The sequence below is a fragment of the Lissotriton helveticus genome, chromosome 10 (genome assembly GCF_964261635.1).
Source record: "Lissotriton helveticus chromosome 10, aLisHel1.1, whole genome shotgun sequence".
NCBI lineage: Eukaryota > Metazoa > Chordata > Amphibia > Caudata > Salamandridae > Lissotriton > Lissotriton helveticus.
In genome coordinates, this window is record NC_136071.1 from 984981812 (window position 1) to 985000596 (window position 18785).

At 41.0% G+C, this 18785-nt stretch overlaps 1 protein-coding gene across 1 annotated transcript in view; it reads right to left on the reverse strand.

Moving 5' to 3' along the window:
• The window catches only part of CALCR (calcitonin receptor), a 2001221-nt gene that overhangs the window by 1419192 nt on the left and 563244 nt on the right, over positions 1 to 18785 (reverse strand). The window contains exon 4 of the mRNA XM_078664409.1: positions 4931 to 5084. Within this exon, the coding sequence (XP_078520535.1) occupies positions 4931 to 5084 (154 nt within the window). The remainder of the gene's footprint in view (positions 1 to 4930; positions 5085 to 18785) is intronic.

The window sequence follows — 18785 nt, forward strand, 5'->3', positions numbered from 1 at the left end:
GACAGTGGTTGCACTGTGGAGTGGGGCTGGTTTGAGCATTTCTGCTTTTGGTTTACAGTCTGGCCCTACCCACTGTTCCTCTAATTGGGATGAATGTTGTACTACACTTTCAAATTAAACATCAATAGGAACTGGGTAAATTATTTCAATAAACTTTGGTTTAACTACTTCAATAAAATATTAATTGCAGTCGGTACACGGTACTATTATGCATAAACACGACAATAAATTCCCTATAAAGATAAATCTTTAACTACATTTAATAAAACGTTCATTAAAAAAGACAGAGATCTTTGCGGTACTCAGCAGTACATAATCTAAAAAGCATAATCATCACAACCTATAATGATTAAAGTGAAGGATTTTGTAAGGCAGATGCAGTAATTTGACTACAGCTGTAGACAGGGCTGGACTGGCCGTAGAGGACACCGGACATTTACCCGGTGGGCCGCTAGGACGGGGCGGATTTAGGACCCCTAAGGGGCCATTTTTGTTACGAGGGCCAGCAATATAGGCCCCATGTAACAAAATTGGCCGAAACTGGCCCTAGCCAGCATCTCTGAGCACACACCCCTTTACCCCAGGGGGTCCGGCTGAGCCGTTTGCCAGGGTCAGTTTCTGTTCCCAGTCCGGCCTTGGCTGTAGAGATTACATTGGTCAAACCTTTTAAGCATAACTGAAGTACATCAAAGCAGTAGAAATCCAGTAGCAGTAAATGTGGCACACCTGCTGCCAAAATAATTTATAGGAATTACAAATGGGTAGATGCATGAAAACATAGAAGTAGTGTTTTGGCTGCAACCTTATACAGTTTAAACGCATCTCTTGCCCCACTTTTAATGATCAGACAATAATTGCTGATGGAATTTTTCTTAGGTACATCTCCCATTCAAGTCCGATTGGAGTTCAAGAACTGAGGGCCAGATGAACTAACATTTTGCATTGTGGCACAGCCATAAACCACAATGTAAGAAGATATTTACAATGCCACGCAAGGGGCAATTTATGCCACCTTGCATGTCTTTGTAAAGAAATGTAACGTAATGCAGTGGCTTGCGCTGTATTGCATAACATTTCATTCTGAGAGGCATTCCATGGGTGGAGCATGGGTGTTCCTATTTATCCACCTATGGATTTCCTGCAATCCCAGATGTACAAAGGTTTGTAAACCTCGGATTGCATGATATCACTATGCCTCCCACAAAATGGCATAAAGTGGAGAAAAAGAATGTTTTCTTCTTATTTCCTCTTTCTATGTGCACTGAATTCTGCAGCACACATAGAAAGAGGAAAATGCCTCAGGAGATTGTTTTTGGGTCCCTTCCTGCACTAACACAATTTTTCTTGTAGCACAGGTACCCTTGCATTGCGGAGCCAAGGTACCTGCACTGGCAATAAGCTGCCTGAAATGAGCCAGCACTATAAGAGATTAGAAGGGTGCCATATCTCAGTAGATAAGGGAACTTACTGCACTGTGTTGTGTGAAAGGGGAGTAAATTTAGCCCTTAGACTATAACACCTTTACACAGTACTTTACCCATAAACATGAAATATTCTTTAACGTTTCACCCCAGAGTAAATCTTTAAGTGATTCGAACCCGAGGACTTGAAACACTGAGGTCCTGATTCAGTGTGTAGGTGCTATTTAGTACACCTGATAAATATCCATACCAAAGGGTATGTTATTTATTGTGCATAATAAGGAGCACCTATTATTAGTTTATGGGGAATAACATGCGGATTTGGGTTTTTAATGCACCAAAATCTGCTTAATAGGGTAAATACGGCATGCTTTTTGCCTGTTACATTTCAACAGACATGACCTGCCTACATTTAATGAGCCTTGAGGTATTTAACACATCAGATAATTATCAAATATGTTAAATACCCTTTAACTTGTAGTTCCAAACCTTGCATAAACAGGGGTTTGCACAGAGGTTAGAATCCACCAACCACATCATAAACAGGCCCTTAGACTGTAAATGACAATAATGTTCACTATCAGTTTTTATTTTACACATTTCCCCATGTGCTCCAGTACTAAAACACAAGATAGAATCAGTGTTTGTTATGATTGGAGACCTTAGGATCAAACAATCTGACATGTGATTTCAAATGTAGTGCTGAACAATTTTTAGTCGACCTTGTCAAAGGTTATTATTTCTATCTTTGCTAGCAACTGTCTTAAAATGTTATCTTTGTTGCAAATCTCCAGCACACTTGGCACATTCTGTAGGTCTATGGGAGTGGTATCCACCAAGACCAAATTGCTCCAATGGGCCAACAAACTGACCAGAATTCCACCTAATTTAGGAGCGGCACAGTGTGGAGACTGTAAGTGAACTTAGAAATATACAGGTTGACTAAAGTTAGAGCTAAAGTGCCATCTTGTCTGAGGCCGTTTTCTGATGGGAACCTTGCTTGAGAATGTAGTCTAGTAGATTAACTGTGTTCTTATCTATGTGTGAGTCTGAAGTCCTTGCACAAATTCAACTTATGGTGTAATCTACAAGTTTATTCCACAGTCTTATGTGGGCAATTAAGTCAAATCCTCTACTATAATTTACATATAAAAAGTAGATGTTAGCACTCTTGTTTGTTATCGTTTTCAATGCTAACCTAGTGCTGTGACATTATTATTCGTCTAGCGACCTCTTGTAAAGTCTATTTTGATGTTATGAATCCTATCATTAGACTCTAACAAATACGTTAATTGGGCAAAGCATTTTTTAGCTAATAAATATCCATATTAGCTTCATGAATCTAAAAGTGACCATACTCCTCTGGTTTTTCTAATGAGTATTTTCCCTTCCAAGAGTCGTAAATAATTCCTCTATCCAGTCAAGAACTGGATACCCTTAACGGCTGCATTGATTATCCCCAAAACTCCGGATGGAGTCTATTAGAAGCTGGCTCTCTGATTTGCGTTATACCTTTAAAAAAGTTACAATAGTTCACAGCAAATCTGCAGATTTCCCTGGCTTCCATTTTGCCAATAAAATGCACTTTACTAGGGTTTCTGTAATTGTAAAGCTCTGTGATGTGTGTAATATGACCTAGTTGCATTAGTGTGATATCTGGAGAAATACAGGTTCTACCATCTGACTTTACTATTAGTGTCCACTTGCTGGAGTCCTTGCTTTGCACATTTTTCATTCAATGTGTCCTTTTTAATTCCCCATGAGGTATTTCTTTGATCATAGAAGCTTGCTGATTTTATCAATCCATCTGTCCTTGCATTCAAATCAGCTGCTACAAATAGTTAATCCTTCAAGAGATCATGCGTAGTGTAAAACATTATATTTAGGATATAATTTCAAAAATTCTGTTTTTATACACATCTCCAACAATAAAGAATTAGCTTGTGTTAAATACTAAGACCAGGGATCCAACGTTGCTTTTGCACTTTTAATTAGTAATGCCTTTTTTGGCCTCCATCTGACTTATATTCACAAAATGTATAGAAGATTTGAATGACATTGAGATGATTGTCCCTGTTGTGGATCTCATACACTCCTGTTAATATGCATTAGGGTAACACCACGTTTCCAAATCCTGTGCTGAAAAAGTAGATTCCTGGAGTTATGTTCTTCATATGTGCCAGAGGAAATGAATTAATTTGGGATTTAGGTGTATGTCCCCACTAAAAGGGAAAAGGAAAACCCTAATCCCTAATATGATCACAACATATTTATTTCAAAGTAGTAGAAAAGAGAGTTCATTTTGAGCTATAGGTTTGAGTGTATTATGTTTTCATCTATTTGCCCTCTTTCATTTAACTGTGATGTGTGTGTGTCATTCTCCATCTCATCAACCCTGCAATCTCTGTGTGATGGACAGCTATGGTTATTTTATACGAACACGTTCTTTCACTTAGGGATCCCTAGTTACATGCTCAACCATTACAGCCTTACGAATGGAAGGAACACTTTGGATATTTTATGACTCGTTATTTGAGTAAGAGCTTTTCCTCAAATTTCACTCTGCATACTTTATACACAAACCTTACTTTGCTTTCAAATGCCACAGCTGTGCTAATTGAGGGTGATATAAGATGGGGAAATTAGCGAAATAAAACATACGCTTTTTAGAATGGATAATGATCCTGATGAAGAGATACATAGAGATGAAAGACTACAACATTGCGAATAAAATATTAAGGACAAAAATATCGACAGCTAAGTATAAATAAATATTCTATTCTAAATTCTACATACATCTACACATATATGTACCTTGATGAAATATATTTTCATGGAACATAGATGTGGAGCAGTGAATCATGAATCTATACTCCCCTTAGTACTCTTAGCTTTCAATGTTTTGGCCCTCTATATATTATCCACGATATTACTGCCCACCTGTACACAATGCAGGGCACAAGCCCATTCCACCCGGTTGTCATTACGATTTGTGATCCAGATGTGGAACACTGGACCTGTCAATCTGTCAATCTGTTGCATCTCTTCTTTCAACCACTTTACAAAACAGCTGGAAGCCCCCTCTGACCTTCATAAAGGTGTGTATGCTGGACAACATTGCAGCTGCTGTCTCTAAATCATTTGCACCAGGCTTCTAACCCCTGTCTATTGAAGTCTGATGCCGATGATTTGACTCATGCTGTCATAAGTGCCTCAATTACGAACAGCTGCACAACCCATATTTTGATGTTAAATGGTTGCACTTTCGCATTTGGTCCATGAAATGTTTCTCATGATTTAATTGGGTTTTTGCTGCCATAAAATGAAATTTCATTTTTAAAGATTGTCGCCTGAGCACCATTTGATGAAATCAAGATGAATCCATTTTGTTTTGTATGACTTCTGTAAATAGCAAATAGTATTTATAGAGACAGTGGGTAAATTCCCATGACGACAAAGAAATACTCTTGTGGCTAACCAAGGGATGCAAACAAAATAAGTATTCTTACCAGGTCTGCTGTAAGGAGCCTCTCTGTTCATTTTCTCATAACACTTGAATTGTGAATCGATGATCTTCTGCCTTTGCAATGGTGTTTCAGTGACAATGGGCACTAGCGTAGGGTCAGCATAGGTTACAGTAGAAGCAAGACTTGAAACCACTCCCTGCATAAAATCAAAACCAAACACATTATGAAACTAAGTGAAAGCAGAGGGCACAACCAAAAACAGAAACTATTTGAAATACAGTCACGCTTACATTTATGACACTGCATGCCTTCCTGTTCTTTCATTGTGATGTCTAAAACTAGTGAAGAAACAGTATATTTTTGGCATCATGGTATGTATGGCTATATCTCAAAAGACCTTTGACTGGGTTCAATGGTGTTTCCCCCGGTCTGTCATGCATGAACGTTATCAATTCTACTTTTATATACTGTTTAAAGGCTTTATATACTGCTTAAATTCAATGCTCAATGCCTGGAAAATTGTGATGGAATATTTGGTGATACAGAGCTTAATTATTGTTAGTGGTGTATCGTATTGATGAAGTTGGGTTCACTTATGCAAGCTACTCCAGGCCCACAATCTGCTCATGCTCTGACCATGTACTTAGCAACTGGTTAGATTACTGATTAGATGTATACATTTGATGACATTGGCAATTCTGAGCAGATTTTGGCACTTTTTTTTCTGTTTCCTGTGGTTCTTCTTTTATGAAGAGCATGAAGGGTGTTTCCAAGCATGGAGTTTCATAATGACATTGTCTCCTGTAATACATTGCTTAGCATGTCACTTGTTTGATTTGTGGGACATATGGTGAATGAACATTCTTTTGAAATGAGTATCATTGAGGTGGGTAACCATAACCATCTGTTATAACAGTGGCAAAATGCCCTCCGGGTCCATGTGGACTTAGGCCCAGATGTAGGTAAATCTGATTTACCGACTCTAGAATACCGAATTTTACCGATTCGGTATTCTAGATTCGGTAAATCAGATGTAGGTAAAAATTCGGTAATTTTTACCGAATCTGTATGATTCGGTAATTACCGAATCGGTATTTACCGATTCGGTAATTGCCATTGATTCCTATGGGCCTATAGGCCCATAGGAATCAATGTCAATTACCGAATCGGTAAATACCGATTCGGTAAAATTACCGAATTTGCAAGGGTGACAGGGTGTCACTTTGACACCCTGTTGCACCCCTGATTTTGGCTTGTGTGCCATGTGACACAGATACATGCCCTCAGGGCATGTATGTGTGCCACATGGCACAGGTGTACATGCACAGATGTGCATGTACACAGGTATTCGTTATTTACCATGCAATAGAATTACATGGTAAATAACGAATCGGTAATGGCCTGTGGCACTGGGGCCATACTAAACTTTGCCCGACGAATGGGACGTTGGTCCCCCGAGCAGGTGATGACATTGTATAGATCGGTCAGTACCTCGAAGGCTATCTATGGAGCAGAGGTGTGGGGTTTTAGGGATGCACAACAGATACAAACTGAGGAAGACAAATTCTTAAAAAACTCTTAAAGCTTCCCCCGGGCATCCCAGCAGCAATAACACACAAAGAGCTGGGTACCCCATACATATCTGACTTGATTAGATTGAGACCAATACTGACCTGGCTCAAGATCTGGTCAAACCCTAATGCGGAATTATCCAGACAGATCATACAGGATTGCTTACGGAGAGATAGATGGCTCCAAATTCCCTGGTTGAAATATATTAAAGAAACACTAGGGGCTATTGACCAGCAAAAGTTATTCTTGGACCCCTCAAATGTGGATAGCCATTGCAGACACTTTGTACAAAAGCAACTACTGGAAAAATTTGATTGTAGGAGGATGGAACTTGACTCTATTAAATCCTCGGTAGTTGCTCATTCGCTTGTGTGTAATGAAATGGGCATGGAACCTTATCTCTTTTTAATGTATAGTCAACATGAGAGGTTTTTAATGACTCGTTTTAGGCTCAATTTGTTGCACAATCTTTTAGCTGATCCGCCTGGTTTTACGCAAACAATTGAGCAGAAGGGTGCCTGCGGCTGCGACAATAGGTCTCCGCAGGACACCCTTCATTTTGTATTACTTTGTCCCTATTTCAAAATTCCGCGCAAGAGATTTCTGGTGGACATTTTAAAGGACTCAAAAATTGTCCATGCCAAATCTGCTTTATTATTTCTGCAAAGAGCAACTGAAATGCGGACCATGTGTGCTATTATGAGTTTTCTAAAAATTGTGATTAAATTAAGAAATACAAGGGGCTGATGGTCGAAGAAAGGGGAGGAAATATCAAGGGGCTGTTGGTGGACGTTAGGGGTGGAAATGAAATGAAATTTGCTGCTCACTTTTTGTACATATTAACTGTAAAAAAATGTTTTAACTCGTTCTTCTTTTAAAATTTTTTTTTGTGTTCAGTAGGTTTTTATATGGATATGTAATAACATGCATTTTTATGATGGTTTTTAACCTTCGAAACAAATAAAGAACTGAACTGAACTACTGCTTAAATTCAATGCTCAATGCCTGGAAAATTGTGATGGAATATTTGGTGATACAGAGCTTAATTATTGTTAGTGGTGTATCGTATTGATGAAGTTGGGTTCACTTATGCAAGCTACTCCAGGCCCACAATATGCTCATGCTCTGACCATGTACTTAGCAACTGGTTAGATTACTGATTAGATGTATACATTTGATGACATTGGCAATTCTGAGCAGATTTTGGCACTTGTTTTTCTGTTTCCTGTGGTTCTTCTTTTATGAAGAGCATGAAGGGTGTTTCCAAGCATGGAGTTTCATAATGACATTGTCTCCTGTAATACATTGCTTAGCATGTCACTTGTTTGATTTGTGGGACATATGGTGAATGAACATTCTTTTGAAATGAGTATCATTGAGGTGGGTAACCATAACCATCTGTTATAACAGTGGCAAAAGGCCCTCCGGGTCCATGTGGACTTAGGCCCAGATGTAGGTAAATCTGATTTACCGACTCTAGAATACCGAATTTTACCGATTCGGTATTCTAGATTCGGTAAATCAGATGTAGGTAAAAATTCGGTAATTTTTACCGAATCTGTATGATTCGGTAATTACCGAATCGGTATTTACCGATTCGGTAATTGCCATTGATTCCTATGGGCCTACAGGCCCATAGGAATCAATGTCAATTACCGAATCGGTAAATACCGATTCGGTAAAATTACCGAATTTGCAAGGGTGACAGGGTGTCACTTTGACACCCTGTTGCACCCCTGATTTTGGCTTGTGTGCCATGTGGCACACATACATGCCCTCAGGGCATGTATGTGTGCCACATGGCACAGGTGTACATGCACAGATGTGCATGTACACAGGTATTCGTTATTTACCATGCAATAGAATTACATGGTAAATAACGAATTGGTAATGGCCTGTGGCACTGTTTTCAGTGCCACCTACATCTGGATTCACCGATTCGGTGTATTTACTGATTCGGTATTTTACAGAATCGGTAAATTTACCGAATCGGTAAATTTACAGATTCTGTATATTTGAAGGCCCCTACATCTCCATTTGCAAATACCGGTCGGTAACGGCCGAAATCGGCCGTTACCGACCGGTATTTGCCGACCTACATCTGGCCCCTAGTTACGTTTCTAAAGTTGTCAGGTGGGTAAGCAGCAGAGGTTTCAAGTCGTCTACAGGTCACAAAAACGGGTGTGATTTTGCTACATTTGTTCCCCTAGAAATGGTGGCTGTGATTAATGTCTTTGCTTTTAGCCCGTCTAGCACCAATGACCACTCTGTAGCTTGTGTTACTAGTGAGAAACTACGAGGCCCAGCAAGTGGGCAGGCAGCTACCAGCTTACACGTAGTATGGAGACTCCTTTGTTGAAACTGCTAAATAAAGGTGCTCCCTCATCCCTTGAGTGAGGTCATGGACAGGGATGAGAGAAGTAGACTCAACTGTGAAATTACTACAAACTGTTTCTAGTAAGCACATTATTTGTTTGTTTCAGACGCAGTCTAATATCAGAACAACATTGAAACACCATTGAAATAAAAATGAGAGTCATGGGCTTTAATGGGAGATAACAGACCCCTACTCAATATAATACAATATTAGATTTATTAATCACCCCAGAAAAACTGGAATGCTGTTTTCGGGATTACTCCAGAGATTTCATTCTTTCGGTGTAGATTATTTGAGGCTGAGTGATTTGGCTCTCATATTTGCAGAACATTTACAACTTAATTGGAATTTTATTTTCACAAGTCTTTCTGCATTGCCAGTCAAGAGTCTTTCATCTTTATAATCATAACGCTAGGGAAATGTGAAAAGATATGAAACAATGTATTATTTTGTAGCGATTTCAACCAAATGGTGTTAGACTGGGTTGTTGGTTGATTGGGGTGTGAGCCCTGGTCAAGTAGCAACCACAATCCTTGTCAGGGGTAGGCACAAGCCAACCCTAATTTCACCTGTGCTCAACTCTCTGGTAGCTGGGCACAAAGCAGTCAGACTTAACTTAGAGGCAATATGTAAAGTATTTGTGCAACACTTCTAATAGTAATAAAGGGATGTATGACGTTACAACGCAACTTTTACCACGCAGTGCCTTTACGACGCAACTTTTACAACGCAAACCATTACAACGCATTGCGCTGGGGGGCGCTCTAGGATAGGGAATAGGTTTAATGTACTATTCCAACTCCAGTCCCCGTGGATAGTAGGGAAGGTGTTGGATAGTACATTAAACCTATTCCCTATCCTAGAGCGCCCCCCAGTGCAATGCGTTGTAATGGTTTGCGTTGTAAAAGTTGCATCGTAAATGCACTGCGTGGTAAAGGATGTTAAACGTAATAAAGTGTAACACCACATAAAAAGGATCCCACACCAAGGTAGAAAATACAAAACGACAAAAAGCTAATCAGTAGAACCAGAGATATGCAATTTTAAAGGTTTCAATGAAAATAGTGCCTGAAAGCACAAAGTGCCAACTGCAGATATCTGGTCCTACTGACCTGGGACAAATCATACCTAGGCCCACTGAACAAAGTACCTTAATACCGGTTTGCGAAGCATTGTGAGGGTCCATGTCAAGATGCGGTAAGTCTGTGTTGCGAGTCCTAAATTTTCATTGATGAGGGCGTTTGATGCGGTGTGGCGTTAATTATTTGTTGCGCTGTTGGGGAATGCTTTGCCATCAAGGAGCTGTGAGCCTGTGGTGCAGATTCCAGTGTCATTGTTTAGGCTGCCATCATCGAAGTTGCGTTGGGCAGCGGTGGTTCTGATGAGGTTGTGATGCAATGCAGGTCTTTGCAACTGGGTGATCCACACAGCTGCAGCAATGATTCGGTTATGTTTGGGGTTGAACCATGCAGCAGACGAGATGTGTCTCTTCTGCTGGATCCATGGAGGTTGGCAAAGCTCCTTAGGCCCACTTCCAAGGGTGCAGGAGTGGGGTGGCACCACTTAGCAGGGTAGAATCACAGGTGGCAGTGTCCACCTGCTTGGGCTGAGGTGGTTGGAGCCTTCTGCCCCTGAGGACTAAGTCAGGAGGGCTCAAAAGATGCATGTATAGTCCTTCTTGCACAAGCAAGAGGGCAGAAAACAGCAAGTCAGCACAGCAGGACAGCAGTTATTTCAGAGCAGCAGTCCAGCAGTGTGATAGTCCTTCCAGCAGCACAGCAGTCCTTCTACCTGGCAGAAATCCAAAGGTTCAGAAGTGTAACTGAAGAGTTGGTGTCTGAGATCCAATATCTTTACCCAGCTGTACATTTGAAGTGGGGAGAAGCTTCTATAGGTTTCCCTTGGAAGTCCTCAGGCATCCTGTCAGCCAAGGCCTGGCTCCAGACTAGCTACAGAGGGTATGCAGCCCTTTGTGTGGAGGCAGGACACAGCATATTCAAGTGTAAGTAGGGATGTGGCCAGCTCACCCTCCCATCTTTCTATTGATGTACCATCCAGGCATACTTAAGCTCTCTATTGTGAGTGGTTGTGGGGTAATACACAATGCTCAACCAACAGTTACACTCAGGAATGTGACCCAGGGACTAAAGGCCAGAATATGAGTTTGGCAGTCCATCAGACAGCCGCACCTGTGGTGGAGTGCGGTGGAAGTTGTGGACCGCCGCACCAGTGGTCTGACCGTCGTATTACAACTACAGCGGCTGGACCACCATGGCAGCGCTGCAACTGTCAGAAAACCCCATTCCCTGGTGGTGGCAGAGCGGTGTGATGTTGCAATATGCTTGGCAGGGTCGCTGCATTTGCGCCAAGCATATTATCAGTTTCCTCACTGCCACAGGTCTCATGGCGGTGTTCACGCCATTAAATTGCTGGCAGTGAGGGAACTGGCCGCCTAGTGCCTCATTCTCTTGGATGCGTGCAGGAGGGGGATATAGTGTGCCCCCCTGTCTGCATGCATGCCCAGTTCCTGCACGCATGGACATCACACTCCATGCCATGCAGGAACTTGCTTTGGCATTCCCATTTCGTTCGCACAGCTGTAGGATACATTTGTTTGGAAAATCTATGCTTTTCTCTATGAATCACACGTCCACGCTATGAGCACCATTTTTAATCTAACACACCCACTTGGCCCTTAAAGATGACAGAAATGCTAGGAATTGTAAACTCTGATGAAATGGCATCTGCAATCCTGGCAGCACCGTCCCTACTACCAGACACTAAATTTACCCACTGCCTGAACCAGTCCCAAAACTGGGATTAATTGAAAGAATTAAAAAGCAACCAGATGAAGATCCTCCTTCATGGAGGCATAATGACTGAATATTTAAGGGGTGATTCTGCCCCAACGGTGTTACTGGTGAACAACGAGCCACGTATCTTCTTGGAGGACCCTATATTAAAAAAGAATGGTCATTAATTGCATGGAGATGCACGGGAGATTAGTTGATTTTAATTATAAATACAGAGAAACGTCTCTCTGAAACATTGCTTATCAAGATGAAGACCAGCAAAGAGCTTTTGAAAAACCCAGATAAAAATATTGGCATTTAAGAAGAAACTAGAAGAGGTAAATAAAGAGATGAGTGAACAAAAAGATTTCCAGATGCAGACTAAAATCAACACGTTACAATAAGACCTTAAAAAATTCTCGCACATTCAAGACAATTATAAGAGACAAAAAGACTCTGAATCATCATACGAAGAGCGACTCAGGGTCCTCAAATTCTGACCTTGAAGTGACAACTCATCTAACAGCCAGAGAGGGAGACCAAGATGCCCAAGAGGCAGAGGGCATAACCCTTTTTAACCCCTACCGCAAATGTTTGGGAGCCCTTGACCATATGGCCCACACAATATCAAGGACACCCTCACTTCCAGAACCCACCGTTCTTCCACCCAAACCAGAAGTATTTTTTAGGACGAGGCGGACGAAACAACAAACGTGTTTATTTGGGTGACACCATGGGAGAGAGGGTGAACATGAGGAGCCAGAGAAAGGATCAACCAGCAGGCACAAGTTTCCTGTAGATCTGGTCATTAATCTAACTAAGGAGATCCTCACCTCGGATGAAATATCGGTCCTTAACATAGGCTAAGGTTTTGTTCCAACCACACAAATTGATAAATTCAAAACACGATGTGAGCTAAGTAAATTCTTAAGAAAAATGTGAACAACAATCTTTTTTGAAGGAAAGCCCCCATTGGAAAATGACCATGGACACAATAATTTATGAAAGAAATCCTCCTTCAACCCCCCCCAGCTCAATGATGCCCCCAGAGGTACTTGCTTTCGAAGAAGCAGTTACTAAGGAAATTGAACAACTACAACTTAGGAGAGATACCTTTACCAATATCAGCAAAAAGAACGAGAAGCCCTGAGGCCGCTTAGCAATAAGACCAACATTGTGATTAAACCAGCGGATAAGGGCGGAACAACTGTCATTTCAGATCTAGACATCTAGAGGGAATCTTGCCATATCCTACTTTCAGATGAAAGACATTACAAAAAACTACAAAGAGACCCCAGCGCACATCTGCAAAAAAGGATTTTTGAAATTACTAATAGTGCGCTGGAGAGGGAGTGGATATCCAAAAATGAAATGGACTTCCTGAACACTGAGGGCCCGAGGACTCCCCTGTTTTATACCATCCCTAAGATCCACAAGAGTAGAGTGCCCCCACCAGGAAGACCTACTGTCTCCGGGATAGGTTCAGTACTAGAACCCCTATCCTAGTACACTGACTGGTTCTTATGACCACTAGTCACACAGATAAGGACACAAAATACCTCTTTAACTTTCTCTCTGAGTTGGAATATGACTCTACACAGGAAATGATGATGTGTCTGTATGTAGAAGCATTATATAGGAGCATTCCGCAGGAGGGGAGCCTATGTGTCATTGAGAACATACTACGCACATAGGAGTGACCCTGGCAAGCACCTTTGGAACGGATCATGACACTTATGCATATGCTTTTGACCTAGAATTTCTTCAGGTTTGAGGATCAGCTCAATTTGCAAAAGCAAAGGACTTCTATGGGCAGCACTTTTGCCCCAGCATTGCGTGTCTCTACATGAGCCAACTAGGAGTGGAACATATATGGACCAACAACCCACATTCCCACAGAATTCGGAGGTGGCTTAGATAAATTGATGAAATCCTGAATATATGGCATGGTGATCAAGAAAGCACTGGAAACTTTGGAATATGGATAAACCAAGGTAACATTTTTCTTTGATTCACCATGTCTACCCATCGGTCAAAATTATTTTCCTGGATGTGAACATCATTGCTAGAGGTGGTAGACTGGAGAGTACTCTCTACATGAAACCAACAGACAAAAATAGTCTGTTAAACTTCAATAGTGCCCTTCCACGTACTTTGAAAGAGAATCTGCCTCTGCGACAATTTTTAAGGATCTACAGAAACTGTACAGACGTGGACACATATAAAGAAATCTTGCCCTAGAAGAATAATAGAACAGGCACAAAAGAGATTGCATAACACACCAGGCGATGCTCTGCTGGAAAGTTCAACCAAAAAAGAAACAAATTCTTTGATACGTGTCACCACATTTAATTCATCTTCAAATGCAGTAAGGAAGATCATAAACAAAAAATGGAACATACTATCCTCACACCAGTGTAAATTTGAAAATCCCATGTTTTCGTTCAAACGGAACAGGGGCCTGAGGAATTCCCTGGTGCACACTGACATATGGAAACCGCAAGAAAATAGACAATTGACCTTGTGGAACCAACCCCAAGTGATGGGCAACTACCCCTGTGGCTCATGTATCGTATGCCAATTCACTACGCAGACTGTTCAGATTGATCTGGGACTACCACAGATGTGGGAACAACTCAGTCATACTAACTGCAATTCAGAGAACATCATTCATATGATCACATGTCCTTGCAAAAAAAGATACATTGGTATGACCACCAGAAAAGTCAAAGTATCTATTTGTGAACACAGGAGCACAATACATAGGGATATAACAGCTACCAAACTCACATCCCACTATATGGAAATGCGACACTCAGACAACGATCTTCAGTGGACTATTATTGAGAAAGTCCGGGCAGGTCCTGGACTATCTAAGGGACTATTTGAGAAAGAACAGAGATGGGTATATTGCCTTAAGACCGACCAACTGGCCCTCAATGATTCCATTCCATTGGGACAATTATTACATAGATAAGACAGACCCCACCATTCAGAAACCACAGACATGCTATACGAACCTCTATGGCAATACTTGGAATCCATATATGATACACTGTATTCAGCAGCTCGCTGACTGTCTCTCTGAATGCTATGGGATTTTTTCCAGTGAGGACTTTTTCAAAACCATTTGTAAAGTACAGGATAAAGGTGCTCTGCATACAGAACCAGGGACATGACAATATAACTTTGACTCACAATATTAGTGTGCCTTTGAGGTCAACTCACTATATGTGAGAATAACAAAATATGGCCTGTCACAAAAAAATCCCAGTAACCATCATAAATGTTCATTTCTATACTGATTATGGTCATTACTTTAACCAACACATGAGCACCAGACTTTAGAACTACAACCTCCATGATGACGCAAGTACTTCTGTAGTCCGATTTGGGCTCATGTTTATGGTTTCTACAGATACTAGATAATAAAAAATATATTAAAAGCAATCCACTGATAGTTTCCAACACCATAGTTTTATATCAAAATGAGACTGAATTTACATATTTTAAAGGACATTCAGGACGATTATCAGACAGGAAGCATCCCTTTGAACTACAGATCCCATGATTTCCTGGAATTGTCTGCAGTTCAACTTCTGACGCGCAAATCTGACGGCACATGCAGTTGCGTGGATGTGGCCTTTACCAATGGCAAGGCACGTAAATGCTGTAACTTACTGGGACATAAAAGACACATGCCGCTCCCAAATCCGGTTCTAAAAAACGAGGAGATGCTGGCCTTAATAGGTATTTGAGTGGGGCTAGTATCCTTGACAACATGAGTACATTAGGAAGTTACGAAGTGTGTGTGAACAAGCTTCTACCGTAAGCAGTGTTTCTCTTGTACTACAGAATAACAATAATGATTTTAACCACTGGTCTTCTCTCTTCCATATACTTACCCGGTCAAACTCATGAGTGTTGGGCTACAGGACTACCCCTCACTCCGTATCCCTTTGAGACACATGTTGTCCTCCTGAGTGGGGTAAGAATGACATAAGACTCTGTAAACTCCAGGCTGGTGTTTAACGGGGTCCAACTTTGGTGGCATTTCCCTATTCCGTGATTCAAACAACTCTCATTTTGTTTATTGGGTGTTTTTATAAAGCTTATGTTGCATAATTGCATTACAGCGGGGCAATCATTTATTAATTACCCTCTGATTCAAGCTTCTTTTTGGTATTATGCGTACTTCACAAATACCGATGATAGAGTGACCTGTGGGGTACTTACCGGTTGTTCAATCGAATCACTATGTACCCAATTCATGATGCATGTAACATAGTGCACTGATGCACGCAGATCCTAGACAATCTTTCCGAGTGCAGAGTTTGAAACGCTCACCAGTTGTGAGCTATACTATACATATTTTCTCTCATTTATAGGTTGGATACAACTAGATTCACTTTCCGGATACCGGTTAAGTTTATCCCAGGGCCGGATATGAAGGTGCAGCTACCTGCACCACGTAAGTAATGTAATTTAAACTAGGGAAGGAACCTCACTGCTTTTGCCCTGAAGAAAGCACACGACCCATAGGGGCAGTAGTTAAAAGGCTGAAACATGTTGGCAATGACATTAGGGTCATAGGACTATTAAAATCCTCACAACACAATTTTTTCTCTATTTTAATATCTCTTGAGACTCTGTCATTAAAGGGATACCTGGAGCGTCAGGAGGATTTTTAATCTTTAAAACACCCTGGCCTATTCTTCTAAGTGCTCCCTAAAACATGGTTGAGACCTCACTGACCTTTAGGAGTCAGGGTGAACCCGATGATGAAGCAGGATACTACTAGAGAGCGTGAGGGTTATTAAACCAAAAGGAATTTCTTCCAAGCTAGCAATGAAACCTGTGATATATCTGCAATAGAGAATAGTGCCCAATATACAGTGTAAGGAGGTGGGATACTTTTTTGAGTGTTACTGCTGTGGGAACACCAAAGGAGAGCCCCAGACAACGAGGAAATTCATAAACTGGCAGGCAACAGGCGGTAGAGTTTGGCAGTGTAGGAATGGGACAGCGGCATGCCGCTCAGCTCCCACACTGCCAACCCCGTAATATCGCCCTAAATAGCTAAGGCAAGAACATTTCTAAATGTAGCATTTTCAAAATTGTAATTTAAAATCCAACTTCACCATAAATATGGACCAAACTTACGTGAAACATACATGCATTAAAAAGGAAAGTCTGCACCTGCTTAAAGGTTTGCTTTTCTAGGTTGATATGGCAGTTTAGCATTGCACACACACACAGGCTTCAATGGCAGACCTTAGACACATTCAAAGTGCTACTTGAGTGCGTGGTACCATTTCCACACATTTGGGGTTTTCCTTCTCTTTCCTTTTACCTCACATGCAGGTTTTCAATTAGTTGGATTTTTTGCTGTGTTGCTTCTCTCTGGTGTTTTTGTCCTGCACATTACAGTAACCATGTAGCAAATCTGCAGGGTTCGCTTAGGTTCTGTGGCCATATCGTGGTGTGTTTTGGAGCTTGTTACAGCACACCATCACATGGGCAAAGATGACTCATACCATTGTTCTTATCTGATAATAATTAATGTCCACCAACCTGTTTCTTTACTAAGCCTTAAAACTCCTATTTTCTATGTCAATTAATCGTTGTACCTGTATCTGAATTGGACTCCTGTATATTGCTCTTGCATCCCTTTTCACAATTTTCCCCAAACTTCAGCATCCGTGTGTTGCTGTTTCACTCTGCGCAGAGTTACAGGATAACTGGGACTATTGGAATGTCCCTCAGTAGATTTGTAAGTCTGTTGTTTCTGTTGAAAAGGGAATCTCCCTCTTCAGCCCATGTTTTGAAAGAGCACTAAAGTCAACCAATCTAACGGATAAAAGCAGAAAACACTACAAACATCCATTAGTTATTAGTGAACTGAACACAGGAGGATATGTGAAATTCAGAAAGGTAAGCTATACGTGGCTTCTTCCATAAAGCAGCATGACATCCAGTAATGCATATTTGCCTTAACAGTGAACACCATAAGACCATTATGATGGAAAATTGGTACATTACATATCTTGATATAGAATTTTTAATGCCACTCACATTTACCTCCCTCAACATTTTTCATTAGAGAAACACGATTAACCAAATCATTAAACATCTACCACATTACCATTGTGATGTAGATTAATTTAGGATAGGATATTACTTATAAAGCGCACTAATACCTGAGGGTGTCAACGTGCTATAGCAGAAAAAAGAGGAGAAAGGAAAGAAGAACACCTGCAACAACGTAAGAGGAGAAAAGACAGGTATTCAGATGTTTTCTTTAAAACCGGATAAGAGTTTGCATTGGAGATAAAGGTGAGAGAAGGATTCCATAGCTTAGCGGACGCTACCGAGAAGGAGCGGCCACCCCATGTGGTCCTGAGAAAATTGGCAATCACATGTTTTTACTGCGAGGAGGATCTCAGGAGCCACTCAGCGATGTACCATTGAAAAAAAGATTTTAAATATGGCGTACCCTTACTATGCATGGCCTTGAATACCATGGTCAGAGCCTTAAAGCAGATACGCTTCCTGATAGGGAGCCAATGCAGGGAACGAATTCCATTCCTAGATGACTGATGCTGGGGAATTTTAAGAACCAGCCATGCCTCTGCGTTCCGTACCACCTGGAGCTTATTAAGGGAGACCACATAGATTTTCAGGCACAGAGACATGCAAAAATCAGAGCGATGATGATCGACTGGTGCAGTTTGGACGGAATAAGAGGCAAAACCTTTCTCACAATCCTCAAAATATAAAAACAAGTGCTAACCGTGTAGCTGACCTGTGCGTCAAAGCTCAAACCATCGTCAAAGATAAAACCCAGATTTTTTGCTGCCCTAATCGGGACAGGAAGAGGACCACAGACTTCCGGCCACCATGAGTTTGAATTGTGGAATTCTTCAAGCCAAATACCAGCATTTAGCAATATAAGCTGTCAAATTAAAAGGCAAATGAAGCAAAATATTGCTTAGGAGGTACTTTTGAGAAAGCAACAGTATTTTGTTTGTATCTTCAGAAAGTCTATGCACACACATCTTTATTGTATGAAAAAGAAAACATGATTTCAACAAGATGTTATCATGACAGTAAAGTAAAACAAATGAACTGGAAAGAACAAGTAATAAATAACACT